Source organism: Thamnophis sirtalis, unplaced genomic scaffold, assembly GCF_051295495.1.
Source record: "Thamnophis sirtalis isolate CommonGarterSnake01/CBP01778 unplaced genomic scaffold, rThaSir2_p1.2 scaffold_4, whole genome shotgun sequence".
In the NCBI taxonomy this organism is placed as follows: Eukaryota; Metazoa; Chordata; class Lepidosauria; order Squamata; family Natricidae; genus Thamnophis; species Thamnophis sirtalis.
In genome coordinates, this window is record NW_028261384.1 from 104646302 (window position 1) to 104672951 (window position 26650).

The 26650-nt window shown below is 45.7% G+C and overlaps 1 protein-coding gene across 6 annotated transcripts in view; it reads right to left on the reverse strand.

The window, feature by feature from the left end:
• Nucleotides 1-816: 816 nt before the first annotated feature.
• Nucleotides 817-26650, reverse strand: part of SCAF1 (SR-related CTD associated factor 1) — a 36954-nt gene continuing 11120 nt past the window's right edge. For all 6 annotated transcript variants that reach the window (XM_087713649.1, XM_087713653.1, XM_014065735.2 and 3 more), the window contains 8 exons: nt 25961-26082; nt 24308-24426; nt 20059-20171; nt 15414-18641; nt 14019-14101; nt 5287-5571; nt 2519-2647; nt 817-2390 (listed from right to left, as the gene is read on the reverse strand). In XM_087713649.1, coding sequence (XP_087569775.1) covers nt 2214-2390; nt 2519-2647; nt 5287-5571; nt 14019-14101; nt 15414-18641; nt 20059-20171; nt 24308-24426; nt 25961-26082 — 4256 coding nt within the window. In that variant the 3' untranslated portion in view covers nt 817-2213. The remainder of the gene's footprint in view (nt 2391-2518; nt 2648-5286; nt 5572-14018; nt 14102-15413; nt 18642-20058; nt 20172-24307; nt 24427-25960; nt 26083-26650) is intronic.

The window sequence follows — 26650 nt, forward strand, 5'->3', positions numbered from 1 at the left end:
CATTTCTTCCAGTAGTCCTCTTCCACAAGTCAGTCCCTCTGCCATTTCACTTAGTCTCCCTGACTTCCCCAACAGATGAAATCATCCAAGCAAGAATGTATGTTTGAGCAGGATAAGAACATTATTCAGAACTTTTTTTCTCACCAGTTGTAAATATAGATGTACAATATAGATGTATTATTGCACAGCTTGAAGATGGATACAAGAAATTTCCCAGTTTTCCATCTCAAGATTTGAATCCCCTTTCAGAAAATATTTATTGTAATTTTGACTAAGATTCTTAACGCTTCTTATGCACTTGGGCCAAATCTGTAAACGAAAACAAACCACCCTGCAATTTGCCAGGATGTTTTCCCCACATTCTTAACCCATATTTACAAAACCTCAGCCACCCTTATCATTTCATTAGATATCTAGTTACCCTAATTCCTGTAGATATATTTCTTTGGTATGTAAATTCTTAATATTACAAATAAAAGTGGCTTTATGGGCAACCTGGTTGAATCCTATTCAAAATGGGACCTTCAGAAATGAAGCAACTCCAAAGTGACTGTTCAGAGTCCAATGATTTCTAGCAAGCAGACCCAGATGCCATGGTAAGCTCACCAATTTTCCGGTTGAACTGCCCTTACCTTTTTGTCCTAATGTTTGCCTACTCTATCACAGGTCTAGTTGCGCACTGCAGTTATTACCCTTTTCACTTCTCAAGTTACTTTTCACCTTTATTGGTTTTATTTTCCTTTCTGTTCACAATTTGAGTTTCTTTCTACTGAACTACTTCTATTTTCAGACAAGCATAGACTTTGGACTACACCACGCAGACACAGGATTTTACTATGGAGAACTTAGGTGCCTCTAGTAAAGTATTTCCATGAACAGCTAAAAATACAAATCTGAGTGCTATTTAAAATTAAATACCTGGATTACCAATGCATTACCCACATCACCCACAAGATGGCAGTTACTTACCCTCCAAATACATAAAAATCATTTTAATGCCCCAACTTGGAAAGGAATATTATCCTCAACATTTCGTTAAATATGAATACATCATTGCCATTTACATCATTTGCATGCTTTTATCTCAAACTGATTGAGACAAATAGCTTAACATTATGCAAGTGATGTGAATTGCTACAGATGTTATAAAATTAGCATCAAATTAATGTAAATCTACCTTTCACCCAGACAATTTTGGGTGCCTCGGATTTATCTGTTATTTTGGGTTGACATCTCAACAGAAACCTGATCTGTCTCTATAGTTGGCAAAATGGAGAGCTATGCTAAGATTTCATTATGTGTCTGTGCCAGCTTGTTTAAATTAAAATCCCTCCGAAACCCCCTCTATTATTACGTAACACTACATGGGATTTTTAGCACTTTTAAACCTAAGAAAAATTGATGTCTGAAATCTCACATGAAATAGCATAGTGGCACTTAAAGCCTGAAAAGCATGCCAAGTCCTTCTATAAGATAGGGGAGAAATTAACAGTCCTCAAATAAGTTAATGTCTACTCAGTAGCCATCAAAAAGGTATCCTTTGGAGAAGAAAACACCCTCATAATAATAGTTAGAAATGCAATCCACTTGCCTTGTGAAAGAAATAGAACCACATTGCTAAAAGATCAAGGACACACCGCCCAGTTTAGATGGCTAAATGCAGTTTTATGAAGATAAACAGGGTGGGAAAGAGTATGACAGACAAACTTACAATTGGAAGCAGAAAATAAGGGGTGTTTGCCTGTCCCGTATGACAGGAAACTGCCATCTGTACGTCAACCGTGGTGCTGCCATTTCATGACCGTTGACGAGAGAGGGCTAAGATAACACCATCAAATTAAAAACATGCTAAATGAGTAAAAACTAGGTGTGTCAGAGGAATAACATCCACCCATTGCTATCCTGGGTGCTCGAGAGTGATGAAACTTAAAATTAGCCCCATTCTCTGCCATCGGTATTTACAGAGCAAAACGCAAGTCAATTTTGTAGCCAAATCTGTGGAAGTGTTTAGGAAAGGCAAGGGAAGAGATTTCCAGGGCAGGTAGCAGATGCACAAGAACTGTACTCTACAAGTGCCACCCTTCCAAAACAAAATGTATCGCTCCAACCCCCTTTCCACTCTCCCCATACAGTGATGGGGAAAGGGCTGGGGAGCTCAGCCAAGCCAATTTGCATAAAGAAGGGCTGCTGTGATTCATTTCCTTCAGTGGAGATCAGAGCGGGGGCATGGGCAAGCCAGATTTGTCCGGTCCCCCCGTTTCCTTGGGAGGCCTTTGCTCTTCATCCATCTTCCGTCCATGTTTTCGAAAGTACTTGTATCTCTGCACATAGGCCTTCACTAAGTTATTCACCTTGACAGGGTTGATTTCACCACTCTTGCTGTGGCAGATCTAAAAGGGTGGAGGAGGAGGAGGAGGAGGAGAAGGAAGAAGAGAAAGTGATTTCCATAATACTCTGCCATCTCTGCTTTCTCACATTTTTGCTCTTGTTTCCTTCTTCTATGGCGCCACTGCTTTACCTTGTGGACAGCCTTGCGCAGAATGTCTTTGTATTCTTCCTTGGTGATCTCCTTCTTCTGGTAGTAGGGCTTGATGGCCAGCTTGACTTCCTCCACGGCTCGCTCTTGGGTGTGAAGCTTTTTCAGATACTGCAGGGAACACAGGCAAGGCGTTCAAAGGAAGTCAGTGTAGGAGAAATAAGCAAGACAACATGACAGCAAAGCAGGAAATACGTTTAGGACAGTGATGGCAAATGTTTTAAGAGACTGAGTGCCCAAACTGCAATCCAAAACCCATTTATCGCAAAGTGCCAACACGGCAATTTAACCTGAATACTGAGGTTTCACTACCTAAAATAATGATAAACAACAGAGTTCAACTAATTGTTCTAAAAATACATGCTAAATGCACTTCTATGCATTCATTTTTTTCCTGCTTTTGAAATATTACATTTAGCAACACTGACAAATTTTTGCAATATCATTTCTCTTTCCCTTCTTTCTCTTTCCCTTTCTTTCTCTCTGCCTGTTTCTCTCTCTCTTTTTCCCTCCCCCTCTGTTTCTCTCTTTCCCTCCCTCCCGCTTTCTCTTTCCCCCCTTTCTCCCTCTCTCTCTTTCCCTCCCTCCCTCCCTCTCTCTGTTTCTCTCTCTTTCCATAGGTTCACACCACTGGTTTATGATGATCAAGTTTGTCAGTCCTTGGTAGCAAGGTTACAAAGTTGACCAGTTGGAAAACAGGGACATGGTTTTCTTTGTTCCAAGAAGTCTGGTGACCATCTGACCTCTTGTAAATATAGTTTTGTGATTATGATTCCAGAGACCCCTTGCAAACAGAGGCAGTGGTATCAAGTGCAGGGATGAATCACTTTTCTCAGGCTAAGTGCAGTAGGGTCTAGAGCAGTAGTGGCGAACCTATGATACGCGTGCCAGAGGTAACACTCAGAGCCGTCCATGTGGACACATGCGCCATTGCCAGCCCAGCTCTCTGTCTTTCTACATCACGATTCTCACCATTGTTTGCAGGACTAAAAAAAATGTGCAGAACAGCCTCCATCATGGTGCATTTGCTTTTGCTGCCTCCATGGCCTGCCCCTTGTGCAGCACAGTGAAATTTAGTGCACTTCACAATGAGGAGATGGGGTCCCATTCACCTCCTGAAGCCCATTACGACACGGAGCTACAATGTGAGCCAGCATCGTTGTGGTTTCACTTTCGCCTCCCACGTGTCAGTTGCTTTTCCTGCAGAGCTGCCTATGTTGGGATGCCCCGCCTCCCCACTGTCCAGCTGGTCTTCAGCTCTCCAGTGACCAGCTGAGCATGGGCGTGCTGCTTCTGGGCTCCGGACATCAGGTTCCCACCACCCAGCACCAGTTCAAGGATTCCTTCTCCTCCCCCGCAGGGGTGAGAGAGAGGAAGGTAAAGAGAGAGAGAAAGAGAGGAAGGAAGGGGAAGAGTGAGAGAAAGAGGGGAAAGAGAAAGAGAGGGAAAGAGGGAGGGAAAGAGAAAGGAAGGTAGGGAAAGAGAAACAGGGAAAGAGAGAGATAGAAACAGAGAGTGGGAGGGAAGGAAACACAAAGGGGAAATAGAGGAAGGGAGGGAAAGAGAGAAACAGAGAAGGAGGAAGGAAGGAAAGAGAAAGGAAGGGGGGAAGATAGGGAGAAACACTGATAGAGAAGAAGAGAGAGGGATGGAAAGAGAGGGAAAGAGGAAGGGGGGAAGAGAAAGAAAGGGGAGAAAGAAAGAGATAAAGAGAAAGGGAGGGAAAGAGAAAGGGAGGGAAAGAGAGGGAGGGAAAGATAGAGGAACAGAGGGAGAGAGAGAAAAAGAAAGGAGAAAAGAAAGAAAGAAAAAGGAAGGGAAAGAAGGGGAACAGAGGAAGGGAGGGAAAGAGAAAGAGAAAGGGAGGGAAAGAGAAAGAGAAGGGGAGGAAAAGAAGGAGAGGGAAAGTGGAAGGAGGGAAAGAGGAGAAAGAGGAAGGAAGGAAGGAAAGAGAGAAAGAGGGAGGGAGGGAAAGAGGAAGGAAGGGATGGAAAGAGAGAAAAGGGAGAAAAAGAGGGAAAAAGGGAGGGAGAGAGAGAAACACAAGGGGAGGGAAAAAGAGAAACAGTGAGGCAGAGAAAGAGAAAAAAGGGGGAAGAGAGGGTGGAAGAGAAAGAGGGAGGGAAAGAGAGAAAAAGAAATGATATTACAAAAGTTTTTCTTTTTTATTGTTGCTAAATATAATATTTCAAAAGCAGGAAAAGAATGAAAGGGCATAAAAGTGTATTTAGCACGTATTTTTAGAACAATTAGCTGAACTTTGCGTTTATCATTATTTTAGGTAGTAAAACCTTATTAATCAGGTTAAATTGCCATGTTGACACTTCGTGATAAATAAGTGGGTTTTGGGTTGCAGTTTGGGCATTCAGTCTCTCAAAGATTCACCATCACTGGTCTAGGGGAAAAAATTAATGAGTCTTGGAGAAAACATGGACAAAAACTAAATTTAACTCATCTGAAAACTAAATGTGTCCATAATTAATGTCCATGTATTTAATAATTTTTCCCTTCAATCACCCTGAAAATCCTTTTTGGGATTCTGGAAGCTACAAGCAAGCCTATGAGGGAAGGTGGAGAAACATGCTGCTGTGAAGCCTCACATTGTGCCCTTCCGATAGAACAGATTCTAGCAACAAAGCAATCACTGCCCAGCTGCCCATTCCCCCCCCCCAGCCTAGACACAGAGAAGTAATAGAGTTCTTAACTGAGCTGCAGAATAAGTATGAAAAGATCACTCCAAAGACTTTTACCTTATCACTGTCTCCACGCCCTTCAGAACTGGTACTGCCCAAATCGGTGCCAGAGGAAGAAGCAAAAATGCCAGCAGAAGGAGGACCTGCTGAAGCCTGGCTCAAAGTTCCTGGCAATCCCCCCGTAGGGGTGCCAGGAGTTGAACCACAACCTCCTAGAGGCATTGATCCTTGCAAATGGTAGGAAATGGGTGGGACAGATAGATGTGAGGCAGGCGGATGAGTAGGTGGTGCTGGTGGCTGAGGAGGAGCTAAGGAAGCTGAGGGCTTGGTGTGGGTCAAGATCTGGAATAAGAGAATAAACAAAACATGCTTGAAATGGCTTGTTTTGGGATTAAGACAGATAACATTCTTAGCCTGCTGCAGAATTACTGTAACACATTCCATGTTTTATATTTTTTATACTGTGGAGCAGAGTATTATAATCTCATTACTTCAAAATTGAAACTCCCAGATAAATAAGTCTACTTGCCTATGTACAAAAAAGTGACAATGACATGTCAGTTTCCTTCTGTGGGTACGCAAGAAGATCCCATTGGGTACAATTGGGTATTGCAGAATTAGTCAGCAGAGTTGACATTTCTTTTAATATTGAAATTGAGGGAAGGGAAGGGAGAATCAGCAGTCCTCCAAATGTTGCTAGTGCAATTCCTATCAGCTGCTAATATGGTCAAGGGTGAAGGATATCAGATGTTGCATCCTCATCCTGATAAAATACTTCCGGGTTGTTTAAGAAATCTCACTCTTAATATGGAGTCCTTTGTTTGAAAATTCCTCCTAACACTCATGTACTTATGCTCCTGCCCACCTAGCAATTCAAAAAGTACTAGTAGATAATTACCTTCTCCTATGTGCTGCTTGGGGAATCCAAGCATGGGTTAACTTTGTCCATTAGCCTAGAAAGTGAGTTATGTAAATTGGTGACCACGCCTCCTCTGACTGGATGGGTCAGTTTTTTAACTCAGTCCAGCCAGAAGAGACGTATACCAATTCTTCTCCAGACTACTGAGACAAATTTATACTTCATGTTGGATTTCCTTGCAAGATCGATTGACCTAGTGGAGGATTCAGCTTTGCGATGGGAAAGGCGGCAGTTCGCTGCCTGCCAGGTCCATCTGTGCTCGCTGTTGTTGCTCAGGTATGTAACTAGCATTTGGAGCCGTTTGGGTCTAAGTTTTACCCGCAGGTGGTTGGAGCCTTTGCAGGCGGCTGGGTGGCAAACGCTTTGTTTTCTGTTTGGGCTCGGTCTTCATTTCGCAGCGCAAGGCTTCGGCTGGCACCGACGATGGAATTTAAGAGCCCCCGCCGCCTTAAGAGCCTTTGAGATGCCCACCGTTCGTGGCACGGCTTTTTCTCTTGCCGCTGGGAGTCACCCGCCGTTTGCGGCGCGGTTTGTCCTCTGCGGACCGCTGATCGCACTGGGAAAGTGCCGGCGGCTGCTGCTGCATTGTTTCCCACTTTGGGGTTCTCGGACGGCAGTTGCTTCGCTGCTTGCAATTTGAATTTGGAGCTTGATAGTCGGGCGCCATGTTGGGGCCATTTTTTTGCACAGGCGCTGCTGAGATCGGGCGTTGCCTCCCCTCGCAGTTACTGATTCATCGGCCCTCCCACTTCCCTCACTTCGGCTTTGTGGGTCTTAGGGAGAAGTTGTTTCACTGCTGCCTTTGCTGACCACGCGGTCTGTTTGCCTTACAGTGAACACTGTGCTTTGTGCCTTTTGAGTCTTTGCGCATCTCAATTCATTGCAATGGCTGATCATTCTTCTTTGGGAGGTACAGTTGAGCCCTCTACTGATAATCAGAGTGCTGTCCAAGCGGGGGTTAGTTCAAGGCCTGGCAGAGCCGCCTCTAGGGCCACCAGTCAGAGGCCCAGGGAGACCTCCGGGGCTCCGGATAAGGATCACAAGAAGAAGGATAAATCTAAGGCAACATCTAAAGCCTCTGGGGAGGGTAGAGTTCCCCCCCCCACGCTATTACCTCAGCGCATTTCGCCAGCTCCACAGCCAACAGGCCACCTGATCGTTCCTTACCTGCTATCTCTGAAACTGGGACAGGGGGGTTGGGGATCCAACTCCCCACAGTAATGCCCGAGCCCAGGCTGTTCCGGCCTACTCTATGCCACGTGCTGGGCCTTCTGCAACATTTACTCCCACTGCTGCAAGCCTAAGGCCTATGGAAGGTGATGTCCAGGGCCTATCCCCAGACCTTTACCAAATGATATCTGCAGCTATATCCAGGGGGGTGGATGCTGAGCTGTTTCGTAGGAATCAGGCCCCGGTGGTTGTTAGCACCCAGGGTGGGCCCTCTCTCCCAGCCCCACAAAGGGATCTTCCTGATTTGCAGGCAGGGCCCTCTTCATCCCTTCCCTCTACTTATAGTGAGGATTCGGCCTTGGTGGAGGAAGGGTAGTTGATAGATAGGGAATTCTCTGATGATGAGGGCCTGATCTTTGATCAGCCCAATTCCTCTAGTCTGTTTAAGCCTACACTCTTCAAGTCCTTATTATTTAAAGCTAAGGCCACTACTCATATGGGAGAGGTAGCTCCCAAAGACAGTTCTGCTGTAGGCCTGGACACTACTGAGCGCCTCTTTGCTGAACCAGTTTCATTGCAGGAAGTGATTCCTTCCCCAAAGCTTTTCATGGATCTCATTCAGAAGCAATGGGACCAGACAACTGCGGTTACCCCGCCCAGTAATGGGGACAGGAAGCTGTACACTTCCACCCCTGACTTGGAAGGCATTTTGCAATTTCCGACTGTGGATCAGCCAGTAGCAGCCCTAGCTTCCCCTGGCTGATTCCGTCTGAAATCTCTGAAGGTCTGAAGGCTGAAGACCGTAAGGCTGAGACAGTTATTCGTAAGACCCACCAGGCTGCGGCCTGGGTCTTACGTGCTGCTACTGCAGCATCGTTCTTTAATAGAACTTCTGTGCTCTGGCTTAAGCAGTTGCAGGAGAGACTGGCCCCTGATGAAGTGCGTCTTCACCAGGACGTTACTAAAATTATGGCTGCTTTAGAGTTTTCAGCGGATGCCACGCTCAATGCTGCCAAGTTTGCTTCTCGTGCTGTGGTGTCCAATGTGGCATCTCGTCGCCTCTTGTGGCACCGCCATTGGCAGCCGACATTAAGTCTAAATGGCGCCTGGTGTCCACGCCCTTCAAGGGCGGGCCCTTATTTGGATCCGTTCTTGACCCCATACTCATAGAGACCAGGGACAAACGCAAGGTTCTCCCCTCCTTGGGGGTGCGCAATACCAGAAGGCAGCAGCCATATAACAGATACCAGTCCTTTCGGGGAGGCTACTCTGGATACACAGCGGCCCCCTTCATTCCCCATTACAACAGGGGTTTTCACCAGTCGCAGAACAAGGACCAGGACCGTGGGGGGGCAGAGATAGGGGGCGCCAAACAGCACCAGATGGATCTCCAACAGGAGATCCTCGTGGCTCGGGGAACCTTTCTGAGGTACCGGTGACTCCCAAGGGGGGGGGAGCCAGTGGGCAGGCGTCTTCTGGCCTTCGCTCATCAGTGGGCGGAAACCACGTCCGATGTCTGGGCCCTTCAGGTGGTGAGGCTGGGCCTCACCCTGGAATTTCTCTCCATCCCCCCAAGACGGTTCATCAGGTGTCCCGTGCCCGGATGCTCAGTAAAGCGGCGCCTCATGGAAGCCGAAATACATCATCTCATCTCCATCAATGCCATAGAACAGGTTCCCAAAGGGCAGGAAGGCCAAGGGTTTTACTACATTATGTTTCTGGTCCCCCAAAATTCAGGAGGATGGCGGGCCATTCTAGATCTGAAAAGATTCAATTGGTACATCAAGTATCAGAGGTTCAAAATGCAGTTCTTAAAGAGCATTCTGGCATCCATCCGCCAAGGCGACATGATGACATCAGTCGACATCAAGGAGGCGTACCTCCATGTGCCCATTCACCTGGCGCATCAACGTTTTCTACGCTTCCACTTTGCGGGCCATCATTTCTAATACTGGGCCTTGCCTTTCGGTGTTTCGTCGCCCCCCCCCCCACCTTTACCAAGCTCCTTGCGGTGGTGGCGGCCTCACTTCGCTCAGTTCCGGTGAGAGTGAATTGTTATTTAGACGACATCTTGGTCCTGTCACCGTCCCGGGAACAAGCCCTATGGGATCTTCAAGTAACAATGGATTCCCTGCGGAGGCACGGGTTCGTGCTGAATCTTCCCAAGAGCCATCTGCAGCCAACTACATCGCTGCTTCACTTAGGGACCATCATCAATTCCATCACCTGTGAAGTTTTCCTGTCCCTGGAGAGGCGACAGGGCATCCAGCGGCTGGCATCTCAGGTGTCAGCCTTACGGCTTGTGCCCCTGGCCCTACTCTCTCAACTGTTAGGGAAGATGATTTCTTGCATCGACATCGTTCCCTGGGCCAGGTTTCATGCATGACCACTCCAATGGTTTCTGCTTCCCTATCAGAGGTCCCACACCAGTCATTCACAACTCAAGGTCCGTCTTCCACCCAAGCCCCTCAGATCATTTCAGTGGTGGGCGTCTTCCAAGATCCTCAAGGGGTGCCCGTTCAAGGAGCCAGACCGCATCCAGATTACGACGGATGCCAGCCTATTCGGATGGGGCAGCCATGCCCTGGATCGGGTGGCGCAGGGTCGTTGGTCGGACCGGGAGCTGTCCAACAGAATCAATTGGCTATAGTTGCGGACCATCTGTCTGGCCCTACGAGAATTCCAGGACATTGTGACTCACAAACACGTTCTGATCTTGACCGACAATGTGGCCTCCAAGGCAAATGTCAACCGCCAAGGGGGCACACATTCCAGGGCCCTCATGCTGGAGGCAGAGAAATTGCATCACTGGGCGGAATCCAGACTGTTGTCCCTTCGGGCGGAGCACATCTCGGGCGACTCCAACGTCCAGGCGGATTGGCTGAGCAGAGCCACAGTGGATCATGCGGAGTGGCAGCTCCACCCCGACCTCTTCCAGTAGCTCTCCCGCCGGTTCGGCCATCCAGAAGTGGACTTGTTTGCGCAGCCCCACAATGCGCAACTGCCCCGGTTCTACTCCAGGTACGTGACTCCCGGAGCGGAGGGAGTGGATGCCTTGCGCACCCCGTGGCCAGCCGGCCTTCTCTACGCCTTCCCGCCTCTACCAGTGATTCCGGCGGTCATCCAGAAGATACTGTCGGAACGAGCGGAGGTCCTCTTGGTGAATCCGATGTGGTCCCGGCGAGCCTGGTATGCCGACCTGGTGCACCTGTCGATCTCGCGCCCGTGGAGGATTCTGGACGATCAGATCCGGTTCAACCAAGGGGTCCTCATACATCCGAACCCCCAGTTGCTACAATTAGCCGTGTGGCACATGAGCGGACTATCCTGACTGACCTTCATTATTCCAGCGAGGTCTTCGACACAATTCAAGCAGCTCGTCGCCCCTCCACCACTCGAATTTACGAGGCTACCTGGCAGGCCTTCTGCAGGTGGTGCCGCCGGACTGGGGCGGATCCTCTCCAAGATTCGGTGCCCCGAGTGTTGGACTTCCTGCAATCTGGACTTACCAAAGGTTTGGCACCCAATACGCTCCGCGGGCAGGTCACGGTGATTGGGGGAGGTCAGGGTCGTTCCTTGTCCCAACATTCGCAAGTCAAGGCTTTCCTGAAAGGAGCGGCCAACATCCGGCCTCCGACAGTGCACCGCTACCCTACATGGGATTTGACTTTAGTACTCAGAGCGCTTATGGCTTCTCCATTCGAACCTATTACTTCCATCAGTCTTCGACTACTGACTCTTAAGACTGTGTTCTTGGTGGCTATTACATCAACCAGGCGGGTTTCAGAATTGGCGGCATTGTCAGTTCGGGCAGACCTCTGTATATTCCATTCCAACAGAGTTGTTCTTCGTTTGGACCTGGCCTTTCTACCAAAAGTCAACACGTTGTTCCACAGGGCTCAGGAACTCGTCCTCCCGGACTTTTGTCCCAACCCTTCTCATCCGCAGGAGCGCCAGTGGCATCACCTGGATGTGCGCAGGGTTCTTCGGGGCTACGTGAAATGCACAGCATCTTTCAGACGGTCGGAAGTGCTTTTTGTGTCTTTTCAGCCATCATCCATGGGGCAGAAGGTTTCTTCCCATACGATAGGTCGATGGTTGAAGGCGTGCATCGCTCTTGCTTATGACTCCCAATCTTGACAGGTACCCAGGCGCATCACTCCTCATTCTACCAGGAGTGCGGCCATCACGGTGGCCTGGGCCACGCAAGCTTCAGTGGAAGAAATCTGTAGAGCGGCTACCTGGTCTTCGCCATCGCCATTCATCAGACATTACAAGGTTGATGTGTATGCCTCGGCTGAGGCTTCCTTTGGGCAGTGTGTGTTGCAACAGGTGCTCCCCCCCGCGGGAGACCCTGGCCAACCTAGCTTCCGCCCTGGATCTTAATTGCTTTGGCATGTCCCATGCTTGGATTCCCCAAGCAGCACACAGGAGAACGACTGTTGACTTACCTGAACGGTCCTTCTATGTGTGCTGCGAGGGGAATCCAAACCCGCCCGCAGCTTCGGCTGGTCAGGGTTGTCGTGACTTTTTACATTGACTGACTCTTCATTGACTTGTGACTTGACTATGACTGACTTTACCTAGTTTGTGACTTTGGTTTCTGACATGTTTGTGTACTGTTTGGGCTACGGCCATCATTGTTATTGTTCTTGTTATACATCATTAAATGGCTGACTTCGTACAAAACTGACCCATCCAGTCAGAGGAGGCGTGGTCACCAATTTACATAACTCAGTCTCTAGGCTAATGGACAAAGTTAACCCATGCTTGGATTCCCCTCGCAGCACACATAGAAGGACCGTTCAGGAAAGTCAACGGTCGACTTCGATGGCAAAGGTAACAATATTCTGTAATGTCATGTTATCCACATGAACGCAGAAAAGTTATAAGAGAGCGCTGGCTAAATGGCCTCAAAACAAAGATCAGTGTCACCCCCTATTTGAATTTGAATAGATTTGTATGCCGCCCAATCCCGAAGGACTCCGGGCAGCTTACATAAAAACAATTAAAATATTAAAAATATTAAAAACACAAAACAATACAATTTAAAACAGGAAAACACAACATGCACTCAGTTATAATGGGGCTGACGTTCAGTCAAGCTCAACAGCCCCAGGCCTGCCGAAACAGCAGGTCTTAACAGACTTATGGAAGGCCAGGAGAGTGGGAAGGGTCCGGATCTCAAGGGGTAGCTCGTTCCAAAGGGCCGGGGCAGCAACAGAGAAGGCTCTCCCCCGGGGGGCCGCCAGACGGCATTGTGTGGCTGATGGTACCCGGAGAAGGCCCGCCCTGTGCGATCTTATTGGGCACTGAGAGGTATGTTGCAGGAAGCGGTCACGGAGATATCCAGGTCCTAGGCCATAAAGGGCTTTATAGGTAATGACCAGCACCTTGAAGCGTGTCCGGAGACCGATGGGAAGCCAGTGCAGCTCACGGAGGATAGATATAACATGGGTGTACCTAGGTACACCCATGTTACATCTATCCTCCGTGAGCTGCACTGGCTTCCCATCGGTCTCCGGACACGCTTCAAGTATCGCTCGCGCAGCTGCATTCTGGACCAGTTGTAGTCTCCGAACTGATCGGCAATGATCAGCAGAATAAAATCTGTAGGGAGTCCTTTCCTTCCTTCCATGTAGCTGTTAATATCAAATTCTGACCATAGCTCTGACTTCAGGGGAAAGAGAAAAGGAATGTATATTTTGTCACTTCTGTGACAAAATTCTGAGAATTTAATTGTGAAATCGCTCCTGAATGCCATGTAATTACAAGAAGAAATTCTAGCACAGTGCCTCACATGTTTATCTGGAAAGGAAAGCTACTCTTTTAGTTCAAAGTAAAATGTACCTGACATCAATCTTGTGCAGTCAGTATCCTGCAAAAAGACTGGTTTGCAAATCTAATGACAGAATTTGGAATTCAACACACCTAGAAACCACCAAGATTTGGAGGGCTATTTCAATAGTGCATTTATTATATTTTAAAATAGGTTATTAATCTAATTGGATGCATGTTGGTTTCAAAAGGAAGATTTTTCAAATCACATAAAAGTTTTTCTCTTAAGTTTCAGAAAACATGTTGAAGCTACAGAGTTCATCATGTGGCCAGCTTAGAAAGTGGGGGGAAATTGTTATTCTAGATAAAAACAGCTCTGATCCCTGAGCGGTGGATCAATGCCAAGGCTCATTTCATCTAGGTTCTAAGGGAAAAAGCCCCCCTCCTACCTACCCACAGGTTTCTAAACTTTCCCTGCAGCCATGAGAACCAGGGGGAAAAAAGCATTAAAGGTAAGATAAGATAACCAGATGTTCTCCATAACGAGGACAACCTTGTTGCCAGACATCAAACAGGTTTGCTTGTACAGGGAATTGCGGTACACTGTATTTTGGGCTTTGAAGCTGCCCCTGTCTCCCCCCCCTCCTCCCAGTGCCAGCCTTGTTTGTGTCAAGATGAAGTTACACATCCTTGAGAATCTCACACCCATTTTTGTCAAGGTTTCCAGCACAGCAATTTCTAATTAACCTTATCAAGTTTTCAAGGAGAATTGCTGGAGCCTGGTCTTTCAAGAATTTGAAAGTTGAGAACAACACCCCCACCTCCCCCCAAAAAAACCTGCTACCTGCTGTGAACGCATTTTGCAACCAAGCCATTCAAAATTCATACCCAATAATTCAAACTTCAGAATTGGTGTTATTACCTGATTGGTTGCTTGAATGAGCTCCTGGGCTTTTGCCCGGCTTGCAAGATTGGCCTCTTCCATCTTGAAGAGCAGGGCAGTCACTAAGTAAGAAACAAGAGTCTTAGACAAAGTTTCCAAAGCATGGGAGTGGGAAACAGATAATCAAGTGCCTAATGCTCCACCTCCAACTACATTTTGCAATACAAATCACAGCCAAGGCAGGGCATTCTATTATTTTATTTATTAAATCTGTTTACAGCCCATTGCCACAAGCACCACATCTCAGACACTGCACTTTAATTTGCCCTATTTTCAGCTTGGAAAGCAAAACCGAAACACTTGTAAAAATTAAAAGCTAAGGATATACAATACTTTGAATCCAAAGTTAAAAAGATGCTTTAAAGAAAATGGAGAACAGACACCACACTTATCAGCATACAATTTTTTTCCCTCTTAAAAAATCTGTATCTTTTAATAAAATCATGTTTAGCTGCATGATCCTAAAAGAATACATGCCTGAATTAAAACTATATCAACAGCATGCAAAAAAGTTGCTTTGGAGCAGGCATGGGTGTGCTTCCTTAACTCTCGTGGCTTTTGTGTGGGGGTGGGGGTGGGGGTGGGATTACACAAATAACATGCAAGCCCAGGAAAAGGTGCCCACAACTCTGTGAAGCATGTTTGCATTCAAAGTGCTGTGTATCCCTATTAACCACCCTCTTCCCAGCATGACAGTCTGTCAATTTAATTGAGGTTTCAAGATCCCATTAAGGATACTGGGGGATCCTCTGAATATCATACTTCACGAAGAGTTAAACCTTAATAAGGATCATACTATTCTGCAATCAAAAAACAACTATTTCTTAAGTCAGTTTCCAACAGGGAGAGCTCAGTACTCATCATTTCTACATTAGTGATTGTCAAAACTACATTCTAAAAAGGGCACTCAGTACTTGTAACAAAAAGTGTTATAAAGGATCTGGAACTTCTGGTAAGAGGAAAGAAGAAGTATTTATTAACTTTCTCCTTCTTCAGCTTGTTTTTTGTAATTCATGTTGTTAACGGAGTTCCCAGTGCGAATTCCTAAGCTTTTATTGCAGGGATTTTCCAGATAGCAAAAAACACTTGATCACAATCAATAGCAAAAAATATCTGAGCTACCCAAGCCTGAATTGAATCTGATCAATCAGCCTTTTCATAATCTCTAAGTATAAATCCAAATAAATCCCACAAAATAAATCTCCTTTTTAAAAAAAAGGAATGTTGTTTTTGGAACACCTAACTTGGTCTCAGATTTGCAAACTGCAAATTGACCTGCAATAAATTGAAATCGCCCCCCACAAAACCTTACGTAACAGAATCTCCCCCAACATAAACACATACACACAAACACACCACCACCGTGATACCTACATGCCAATACACCACTAGTGCAGTCTACTCCCCCCTGCAGATTCCATGACATGGGAGCAGGGGGTTGGGGCAAACTACGGGGCTGATGGAGTGGCTGCGGCAGTAGCTGCTCCTCTTTGGGTTCAGACAAACTGTCTGCTTCCGGCTCATCAGCTGGCACCCTGGGCTGCTCAACAGGGGGATCCTCGGGAAGGAAGGAGACGTCGGGTGTCTTACAGCTGCTGTCTACTGTCTGGGAATCAGGTGTGAGTTCCTGGCCTGGGGCCAAGGGCTGAGGACTTGGTGGTTTGGCTGTACCCCCCGATTTTTCCGACCCAGACCATGAAGGCTCCTCCTTGACCCTCAAAGGGCTGATTGCACCCTGACTGCAGCTATCAGCCTTGGATTTCTTCAGCCCAGTCTTCACTTTGAGTTTCTTCTTTTTCTTGGGTTCTGAGGCACCCTTGGGCTTGATGCCTTTCAGTTTCTTCACCCCCATTTTAGTTTTTAGTCCTTTCATTTTTTTGGGCTTGAAGCCTTGTTCTTTGACATCAGTTATTTCACCTTGGCCTGCTGCTGGTGCCCCAACCATTAACACCTTCTCCTCTGACTTGAGGAATGGTGAGCGGCTCTCCTTGTCTCTGCTGAACTTTACACCAATAGAACCCATTTCCTTGACTGATGTTGTGCTACTCACCCCTTCCCGGATCAACACAGCTACCTTGGACTGGAGCTTCACTTTCCGACCAGATCCCAGCTTGCTACTTTCTTTGTGACTTCCAGCTTTGATCTTTTTCCCTGCTTTGTCTCTGTCAGCTCTGGCTTTTTTTTCTATCTTGGGCAGTTCTTGCTGCTCTGAAGTAGGAGGCCCCTCCCTCAGCTTTTTTTTGTATTTCTCACGGGCGCTTGGGCGGTCCTCCAGATAGGCCCTTTTACGTTCCTTTTCCTTGCATATCTTTTGTTTGATGTCCTCCTCGGGCCTTTTATCTTTGCGTGATGGAATGGCATCCTCCTTAGGATTTAGCCTCATTGCATTAGATTTGGATTCTTCAGCAGGCTCACGATCTGAAAAGCAAGCATCAAAGCTCATGCCCTCAGAATCATAAAGCACCTCTCTCTTAGCACTTTCCGGTGTCTCCAAAAGTCTCTCCATCTTCTCCTGCTGGTTGACAGTAATGGTCCTTTTGATAGTGAAGAGATCGTTGTCATTGAGATCCTGGATTGAAGGTGGCACCACAGTTCTTGCATCTCTCCGTCGTTCCATCAAAGCTTTTTCAGGCTTGGGCTCCTCCAGAAGGTGGACCTCTCGCTCTTTGTCCTTAGATAACCGATGGGAGAGATGCTTCTCACGTGAGCGAGACTGAGAGCGCTTCTTCTTCTTTCTGCCACCTTCCCCACGATGTTTGTCTTTGTGCCTACTTCGATGAGCACGGCTACTGCTCCGTGACCGAGAACGATGGCCACGGCGTTTCTCCTTTGACTTAGACCGCCCGCTTTTGTGCCGTTCAGCTGAGGTATGTGAGGATCCAACAGCAGATAGGCTGGTGCTAATTGAAGGGGACCAGGAGCGAGACGTTCGGTGATGTGAGCGGGACCTTGAGGTCCTGTGGTGTGAATGTCGACGCTCTTTAGATTTTGAGCGTGATTTTGATTTCTTCTTTGGGTTCCAGGAAGAGCCATATGTCTCCTTGGTTTTCGATGTCTTGCATTCTCTTGATCTTTTGCGTTCTCTTTTTGATTTCTTACATGAACCTGAACTAGAACCAGAGTGAGCTTTGGAGGCAGGGCGTTTGGGGGCAGGTGGAGGTGGTGGAGGAGGCAGAGGGGATGGAGCTTGATAGCGTTCTCGCCGCTGGGTTAGGATTTTCCGTCTCAAATCCACACCTTTCCAACGTGGATCCGGCTGGTTTTCATTAAAATCAATCTGCAAGGCTCCTTCCTCATCAGAGTCTGCATGCAGTGATAAGAAATCATCTCCTTCCACCACCCGGAGAGTTCGTGGCTCAGCTGGCCGGCATCTACTTCGAAACAATCGAATGGGACTATACCGCTCATCCTCTGGCTGGACAATCTCGCCTTCTTCTATTTCTGATTCACCGCCACCACTTCCATCCCATTCCACTGATGATCTGCGCCCAGCCCGAGGATGTCCACCTCCTTTGGACATTTTATCTCCACCTCTCAGCTTCGCATTTCCAACCGTCACCACCTCTAAGGACACCTTCCCTTCCAGTGGAGTCTTGGCTTCAGCATCCAGGCATCCTTTGGGAGCCAAGTCCACCACGAATACCCGGCGGCATGGTTCCGGAGCTTTAGAGTCTCCCTGATCTGAGGGAAGTTCCTCGGGCAGGGTGGAATCAGCACCAGAAAGCCCTTTGCCCTCAGAACTCTCAGCAGGGCATGTTGCCTCAGTCTCATAGCCCCTGCTAGGTTCTGGTTCTGGTTCTGAATCATCTTGTCCTTTCTCTGAGCTTGGGAAATCTTGGCTCAAGCTGTTTTCATCGTATATTCCAGCCAATGTTTCTGAAATGCGGCTGATGCTATGTGACATATCAGGGGGCTGCTGGTCATGGTCGTCGTCTTCCTCCTCCTCCTCCTCTTCCTCCTCCTCCTCCTCCTCTGGTGAAGGAGTACTAATAGAGGAGCTGGGGTTGGAGCCCGTGGGATCGAAGGGATCGTACTTCTGGTCATGCCGCCCACCCTCTGCTTCTTTACGGGGGGAATCCCCGAAGCCAAAATCACCATTGAGATTATCTTCATCAGTAGGGTGGAAAGGGTCATAAATATCTAAGTCTGGGGAGTGAATGGGGGGGCAGGGATTGGAAGAACCACCATCTTCACCAGGCAGGCCTTGATGGCAGGACATGGAAGAGGAGGATGAAGAGCAAGAGGATGAAGAAGAGGTGCTGGAATCAGCCTTATCCAGGGAGCTACCAGGTGGTGGCTGAGACCGTTGTTGAGATTCAGACTCTCGACCAGCAGTACTTTGTGGACGTTGTTGTCCCCCAGTAGAGACTCCCATGCCAATTCCCAAAGTCATGGCCAAACAGGGTGAAGAAGTCCTGTCTGCTTTAGGGGACTGCAAAACCTTGCTTCTCTCTAAATCAGAAGTCCAAGTAGCCCTGTCTGTTCTATGCACAGGCAGAATTCCATGTGGGTCTAGAACATAGGGTTGCTCTGAAACTGAAGGGTGACCAATTTGGGAGGCTCTACTTCCTCTCCAGCAGGGGGAAGATGATCCAAGGCAAGCTGTAAAAGCAAATGAAGTTATCAGAAACACACCAAATTCATTTTTACAAAGAAATCTGCATTATAAGATAAATTAACTCTTATAACTTGTTTCTCAAACATTATTAAGTCTAACAGTACTGAAAGGCACCACATTGGTGAAGGTTGTTGTGTTCTATTAGTCCATTATACAAGCTGCTCCTAAACAGCCTAGATCTAATTTCTTACAAACCAGTTCTTGGATTATGCAGCACTAGGACTTAATGTTACTGTACAGGCTCTCACCAGCAGAAGTAGTTTCAGATTCTAGGCTGGCAGGCAGGGAAATTTGAGGGATCAGGGACAGGACACATCTTGAATATTTCTGGAAGATTCCTCATGTAAAAGAAAAAATCTGGACTAAATGTACAGTTAGTCCTTGACTTACAATTATTCATCTAGTGACCATTTGAAGTTATAACATTAAAATAGTGACATGACCATTTTTCACCCTTACAACCATTGCAGCATCCCTGTGGTCACATAATCAAAATTAAGATGTTTAGTAACTGGCGTGTATTTTTGATAGTTGCAGTGTCTCGAGGTTTTGTGGTCACTTTTCCGACCCTGTGACAAGCAGAGTCAATAGGGAAACCAGTTTCACTTAACAACTGTATTACTAAGTTATAACTGCAGTGATTCACTTAACTGTGGTAATAAAGGTCATAAAATGGAACAGAACTCACTTAATACCTGACTTCCTTAGCAATGGAAATTTTGGTTCAATTGTGATTGTAAGTTAAGGACTACCTGTATTTGAAAATTTAGCTCCTTATATCAAAACATACACAGCTCTCAACTGGAGAAAGGGACTAAAAGATTAACACTTTTTTTGTCTAACATCTAGGCTTGCCAGCCCAGTTTCCCTGGCCATAATATAAAATTGTTGGCGCCAGATCAACAAAATGAGCATGAACAGAAGGCCTGAAGATTCCTCCCTTCCTTTTTTGTCCTTACTGGTAGTCCTTTACTTATAACCATAATAGAGTCTACCCAACACAGTCTAAGTCATGACAGTCATAAAGCAGGTCACTATACATTTTTATTTGGGGGGGGGGGCATTCATTAAGCAACTGCGACAGTCATAAAACAAATGGTCATAAAATGAGCCAATGGTTTGCCATGGACCAGTTTTCCCAAAAACTGAAATTAAATTAATGTTGTAAAATGTGGAAATGTGACCACAGGACACTGCAAGTGACCAAAAATATGGGCCGCTTGCTCAGCATCCAAAATACAGCCACACGAGAGGAAGTGAAGGTGGTCATGAGAACGTTGGAACTGCATCATATGTACTCCTGGGGTGGTTTGAATGGTTGGTAAACAACCGGTCGTAAGTCAAGGGCTACCTGCATTTCTATCCTCATTTGCATATGCACACACAGGCAAGCCCACCCACCAGCCTTTTGTCTCCTCCAGGACAGGTTCCTTCTGGAGATGCCTGAGAGTGCACCGATGTCCTCCAGTCGCACTTCAGCCACCAGCTCCACTTCCTCTATATCTTCATCTCCACTGTTGAGAAATAAAGAAAATTAGGACATTCCTTCTATTTGTCCTTTCAGAGAGCCCGTGTTTATTTTATTTATTCATAGCCCACTTTTATTATTTTTACAAACAACTCAAGGCCATAACATTCCTAGCATAACTTCCTCTTTCTCTTTTCTGCACCACAACCCTGTGACGTGGGTGGGCTGAAAGAGAGTAACGGGCCCAAGGTCACCCAGCTAACTTTCATGGCTAAGGCAGGACTTGAACTCAGAGTCTCTTGCTTTCTAGTCTTTATATTAAAGTTTCAAAAAAGTAGAAACCCTATATAACTTAAGATCCTAGCAAACATAGAAGCCTAAGGATAGTGCCTAATCAGCAAATAGGAACTTATGCCCTACTCTGCACAAAGTTACCAAGAGTGGCATTTTATAAACTTCATTGAAGAGCTGGATCAATTTACAGCTACATCTCCACTGACCTCTACAGGTCAAATAAGATATTTTGACCTTGTGTACTTAAAATCTATCTCCTTCCTCATTACGTATGCCTTCAGGATTAGGATTTGCAACCAACAGCATCCTGGAACACATAGATATAATAACTGGCTGAAATCTCCAGCTTCTTGAGATGCAAGAAAGCAAGAGGCAATTGAAGCTGCTCGAGTGAAGATACAATGAGCATCTAAAGTCAACAAATGGCAAAATCAGAAATTCACCAACGAAGTAATAAGGCAGATTTATGTCAGTCTTCTAGCTACCTTGTGCTGTTTACAGGAGAGGGTCTTCCCTGAGCATCTTGTGAAATTCAAATCCAGATCTGTGTATCAGGTAATTGCTCTTCTTTACTGGGCTTTGAAACCAGTGTTTTTCAAAGATAACATCTTTAATATGTGTGGCCTTCCATTCCCAGAATTCCCTGGCAAACATGGGAGTGGAAGCCCACATATTTTAAAGATGCCAACATTTAAGAACATTGCTTTAGAGCATGTTGTTGTTGCTACCAAACAAGAACAATATTACAAAAGAACAGTTTACTCTTAAGTGGTGAGACATAGTTTGGTCTACTACTTAAGACACCAGGCTAAAAATGGGGAGACCATTAATTTGAGTCCTGCCTTAGCCATGAAAACCATCTGAGTGACCTTGGGCCAGTTAACCTCCCTCAGCCCAGTTCACCTCACAAGGTTGTTGTGGTGAAAATTGGAGGAAGGTGTGTTGGGTATGTTTACTGTCTTGAGAAGTGTAAAAATAATAAAGGCAGGATACAAATAGATTTTTAAAAATCTGGTCCTGACCTCAGATTTTCTAACCAGTTTCTCTTGGCTTTTCTTCTAACTGGTGTTGTATCAGATACATAAATTATTTAATAGTGATTTATAAAGGTTGTGATCATAAAAACCAATTGAAAGCAAGCAATTGCAACCTAAATTACTTTCCATCAGAACATGGGAGTCAATCCAGCAAATCAACATCTCTTTTCAGAAGCAGTTGCCTCAAGTATTTCTCTTGCAGTGACTAGGATGCAACCATGGTCCCCAATTCTAAAACGATACTAAATCTTCATAACCAAAACCTGGCACAATACCCAAGTTCTTAACCAGTGTGACTGGGTGGGTATGGTCAACTTTTTTCACTTTTTAAAGCATTTTTCTCTGCTAGTTCGAGCGAATAGGCAGGGAAAAAATGCTTTAAAAAGTAGGGAGAAAGCTTCCCACAATTGCACGGTTCACAACTGAGCCGTGTGATCCTCGGAAGCTTTTTTTTACTACCAGTTTGCAGAACCAGGGACAATCATCCCTACCAGTTCGGCTGAACCGGGGGGATTTCACCCGTTCTTAACCTAATAATCAACACCTTCCAGGGAAAAAACAACCCAAATCAGATGTGGGTTTCTACTAGTTCGGACCGGTTCAGCCGAGTGGATAGTAACTTGGCCTGCCACATCCCCGAACTGGTTCTCTCAAAGCTGCCATCTTGGTTTTTTTTTTCTTTACTACTGTGTATGTGTGCATAGCACACATCAAGCGGGCACATGGGTGCCGTGCGTCCCTGAGCAAACCGGCAGTAGCAGCAGCCAGAACACAGCCCTGACCCAGATGTTTCATAAGCAATTGCTAGCCTAGCCAAAAGTCAGAAATTCTGAAACTTGGAAAGCATTAAATTTTGAGCAACTTCCATAGAGGATTTTTAAATCCTCTAGTACATGTGAAGAATAATGTTGGTTATGCATCTCAGCATAACTAGGAGGTGCTTCAACAGGTTTTCCACCTTGGTTGAATTTCCTAAGATCACAGTGCAGGTAGTATTCCACTACAACTAAAATGGAATCGGTCTGTTAGTCACAAGTGGGGGTGGCTGTTAAGTGAGATAGTCTTGATTAACAACCGTGTTCTCTGCTCTCTCTGATGCCCCCATTACACTGACATGCAGGTTGTTAAGTAGGTTATAGGGTACCTTATGGGGTGGGTGGGCAGCTGGGTTCATAAAGGAGGCAGACAAGCAGCAAAAGCAGCCTAACAGGGAGGAAGAGATCAGCTAAATTAGACCCCAACACCATGTTCCAGAGCCAAAGAGGCTTCCAAACAAGCCTCTGTATTTGGGCAATGAAACCATACTTTGAACTGGGCCTCTCTCTAGTCTGCCTCAACCCCTTTTAACCACCTAATTTGCTGAATTTACTGTATGTCTGGAAGGAGGGTGGCAAAGTCTGCAAGTTATGTAATTTTGCTTTCAGTGTTCAGTTCAGCAGCTAGAACACAAAACATGCACCCTGATTTAGAGGAGTCCTAGCGAGGTTCTAAAGGGAGTCAGGTAAGCAGAAAAACAGCTTTTCAAGGACTCACCTTCTGCTGCAGCTGGCCATTTGCTGCATGTGTTGTCACCCACCAAGATAAGTAACTTACAGATTGGAGGGCAGAGATTGAAGGGTACAAACGGAAGGGGAAGAGCAACAAGGCTGCCCCCAAGTTTTTTTTTCCTTTTTCTTACTGAAGAAATGTTGGTTTGTAGGGGAGGGAATTATTTTGGGAAGCTCCTCCTGAAGCTGCTGCCTTTACGTGCAGTTAGCCGGTTCACCAAAGCCTCCCAAGAACCAGAAGAGTTTTGCAGCCTCCCAACCATCAGCTGATCAGGGTAGAAAGCTTTAAAAGCAGCAACTCATTTCCTTTCCACTAGGAACTATCAGCACTCTGAAAATGGCAGCTGCTTCCAAGAGGCACAGGGAACAGGCCCAATCGCTGTGAGATCTCAATAGGGCGGGATGGGGGGAAAGTGGGTGGCTGGAGTGAGTCAGTCATAAGGCAAATGACTACAGGGCCACTGCAGCAGCCATAACTTTGAAAGGGATTATATGTAGGTTTGGGAAGGTCTGTCATAACTTTGAACTGCCATTAAGTGACTGGTCATATCTTGAGACTACCTGTACAATACGGCAGGTACGGTTCCAGGTTCCATTCAAACCCTTATTACCGATACAGAAAATCACTTATTGATATCAAGGGCTATTACTTATTTGTTTTATTTAGGCACTCCCTGATTCCAGCAGATTTGAAAAACAAAGAGATATTAAAAATTACAATATAAACATAAACCTTTTAACAGATGGCATAAAACAAACATCATGCATCCAGCAGAAGCTCCAAGCACCTCAGCCCAAAATGTCAGTGAGCCAGATCTTTAAGGGCCTGTAGAATACAGTCAGGATTGCCATTCCATTTCTTCAGTATTACTTTTTAGAATAATTCCGAAATGGCCCTTTGATTTATATAACACACATTTCTGAATTTATTTAGTAAGCATTGTTATTCTATTACAGTCTATTCCCAACCTGTGACTGTATTGACCTGATGTGTCAGATTATAACTCCATAATGGGATACAGACGGATGGGACAGATAAGACCCACAGGCTGAGATAATGGGAATTCCAGTCCATCTGTTTGGGGGGGGAGGTGACTCCATCATATCAACATGTTTAATTTATTACATTTTTAAATGTCTGATCAGCAATAGCCCTTTAAATGGTACCATAGCCCTCCAGGCAGTTTATTGGAGTTTCTGAAAGCAGATTAAATTTCCAAGATGTCATAGTTCATCTCATAGTTTCAGTGGCATCATGCACTTCATCTCTTGCAAGATCGCAGCTTGAGAAGATTCCCACTTACTAAACCGCCTGGGCATCTATGGAGCTCTCGACTTCCCGGGGCATATGATATGACCAGTCCAGATAATTCAATATTCCAGCAAAGGTAGGCATTATACCAGGAGGAGGAGCCTGAAAAACCTGAAAGAACAGAAATTGGCATCATCAGCACAAAAATAAACCAGAGCCCCCTATATCCTCTCTATGGTGAAAAAGAAGGGGATGTGAAAAAACCAAATTAGTCTATTATCACCATAGTACACCTGCATATTGTATTGTATACAATGAAGCCTTCCACCCAAAGAAAACAAGTCCAGTATTCAAAAGAAATGACTTGGAAAATGAAACTTGCATGGATGTGCCTGTATAGGTAGTCCTTGACTTACAACCACAATTGGCATTGGAGCTCTGTCACCAAATGATAACAGTTATTAAGTGAGTGGCATCGGTACTATGACTTTTTATCGCACTCATTAAGCAAATCACCATGGTCATTAAGTGAATGACATTAGCTGCGGTGGCACTGTATTCTAGGCAGTAGAGTGCAGTACTGCAGGCTACTTCTGCTGATCACTGGCTGCCAGCAGTTTGTCAGTTCAAATCTCACCAGCCTCAAGGTTAACTCAGCCTTCCATCCTTCCGAGGTGGGTAAAATGAGGACCCAGATTGTTGGGGGCAATAAGCTGACTCTGTAAACCGCTTAAAGAAGGCTGTAAAGCTCTGTGAAGTAGTATATACTGTATTTTTCGGAGTATAAAACGCATCTTTTCCCCTCAAAAAAAGATGCTGAAAATCTGGGTGCTTCTTATATATTGAATACAGCATTTTTTGCCTACTGAAACCCTCTCCCCCTTCATCAAAATGGCCATGCATAGCTTCTAGGAAGCTTTGAGAGAGCTCCTGGGGGCTGGTGAGGGCAGAAATGAGCAAAAAACGGCCCATTTTTGCACTCTGCAAACCTCCCCAAAATGGCTCATTTTTTGCTCAATTCCCCCCCCCCCTGGAGCACTCTATAAGCTTCTTAAAGGCTAACCATGTCCCCTTTTTTACGCAAAACAAGCCCCTTTTCGTGAAAAATGGCCCATTTTTTGCTCGTTTTTGCCCCCCCCCCCAGGAGCACTGCAAGCTCCCTAAAGGATATTCATGCCTTTTTTTGGGGGGGGGGGAACAGTTTTGGGAGGTTTGCAGAGTGCAAAACCCTTTTTAAAAAAATGTTCCTCTTCAAAACCTTGGTGCGTCTTATACTCCGGTGCGTTTTATATTCCCAAAACATACGGTAAGTCAAAGTACTATTGCTATATGGTGGTTAAGCAAATCTGGCTTTCCCTTCTGGCCTTGTTTGCCACAAACCTCCTGGGAAAGTAACAAATGGCAATCATGTGACCCCAATACATTGCAACTACCATGGATCTATGTTGGTTGGCAGGTGCCCAAATTTTGATCACAAAACCACAGAGTTGCTTTGAAGAATACGTTTTTTTTATTTTCAGCACCATTATAATTTTGAATGGTTGTTAAACTAATGGTTGTTTGTCAAGGAAATCTATAGTCGAATCAGGGATATCTGTAATCTATTACAATGACTGGTACTTGTAAAGCTCTTCAATTAGATATGTTTGTTTTATCAATATGTTCCACATCATAATATGAATAATCATACGAGATTGCCACATACCTCACCCATTGGACCATTTCTATCATAGGCCAAGGCAGAGTCCCCAGTTCCCAGCCAGCTTCCTCCAAAACCTTCAGATCTAGAATTCCAACACCATTTACTTTGACTTGTGCACTTGCATTCTGCATTTGGAAATGAAAACAAAGTGTGTACATTTTGTAACCAACTATAGCAAGGGTCCCAAACCCCTGATCCGTGGAAGAGTTACCGGTCTGCAGCCTGTTGGCAACCAGGCCGCACAAGTGACAAGCAAGTGCGGAAGGCTCCATTTGCACCAGCGGCGTGTAAACACCCCCCCCCCCCGCCATTGCTGCCAGTTCACAGAGCTGGAAAGGTTGGGGACCACTGGACTATAGTATGTCATAATACAACTGACTTCATATAATATGTAATTTTAAATAGTGCCTGCATATTAAGAATATCAATTGATAGTGCATGAATCAGCTGGCTTCAGGTATGCACAAGTACCTTCTTTTTGGTTTCTTAAAAAGAATGTATATACCAAGATTGCTTAACAACAAATTAGTTACACTTAATTTTTCAATGACCTTTAAGTCACCATTAAAACTATAACCAGTATATTGAGACCCACCAAATCCATGCAGTCACAAATTTGCTTGAATGGCCTGAAATAAGATGTTATCTCTCAATTTGCTATCTGTAATAAGGAAAAAGTAGTATCTGTTTTAT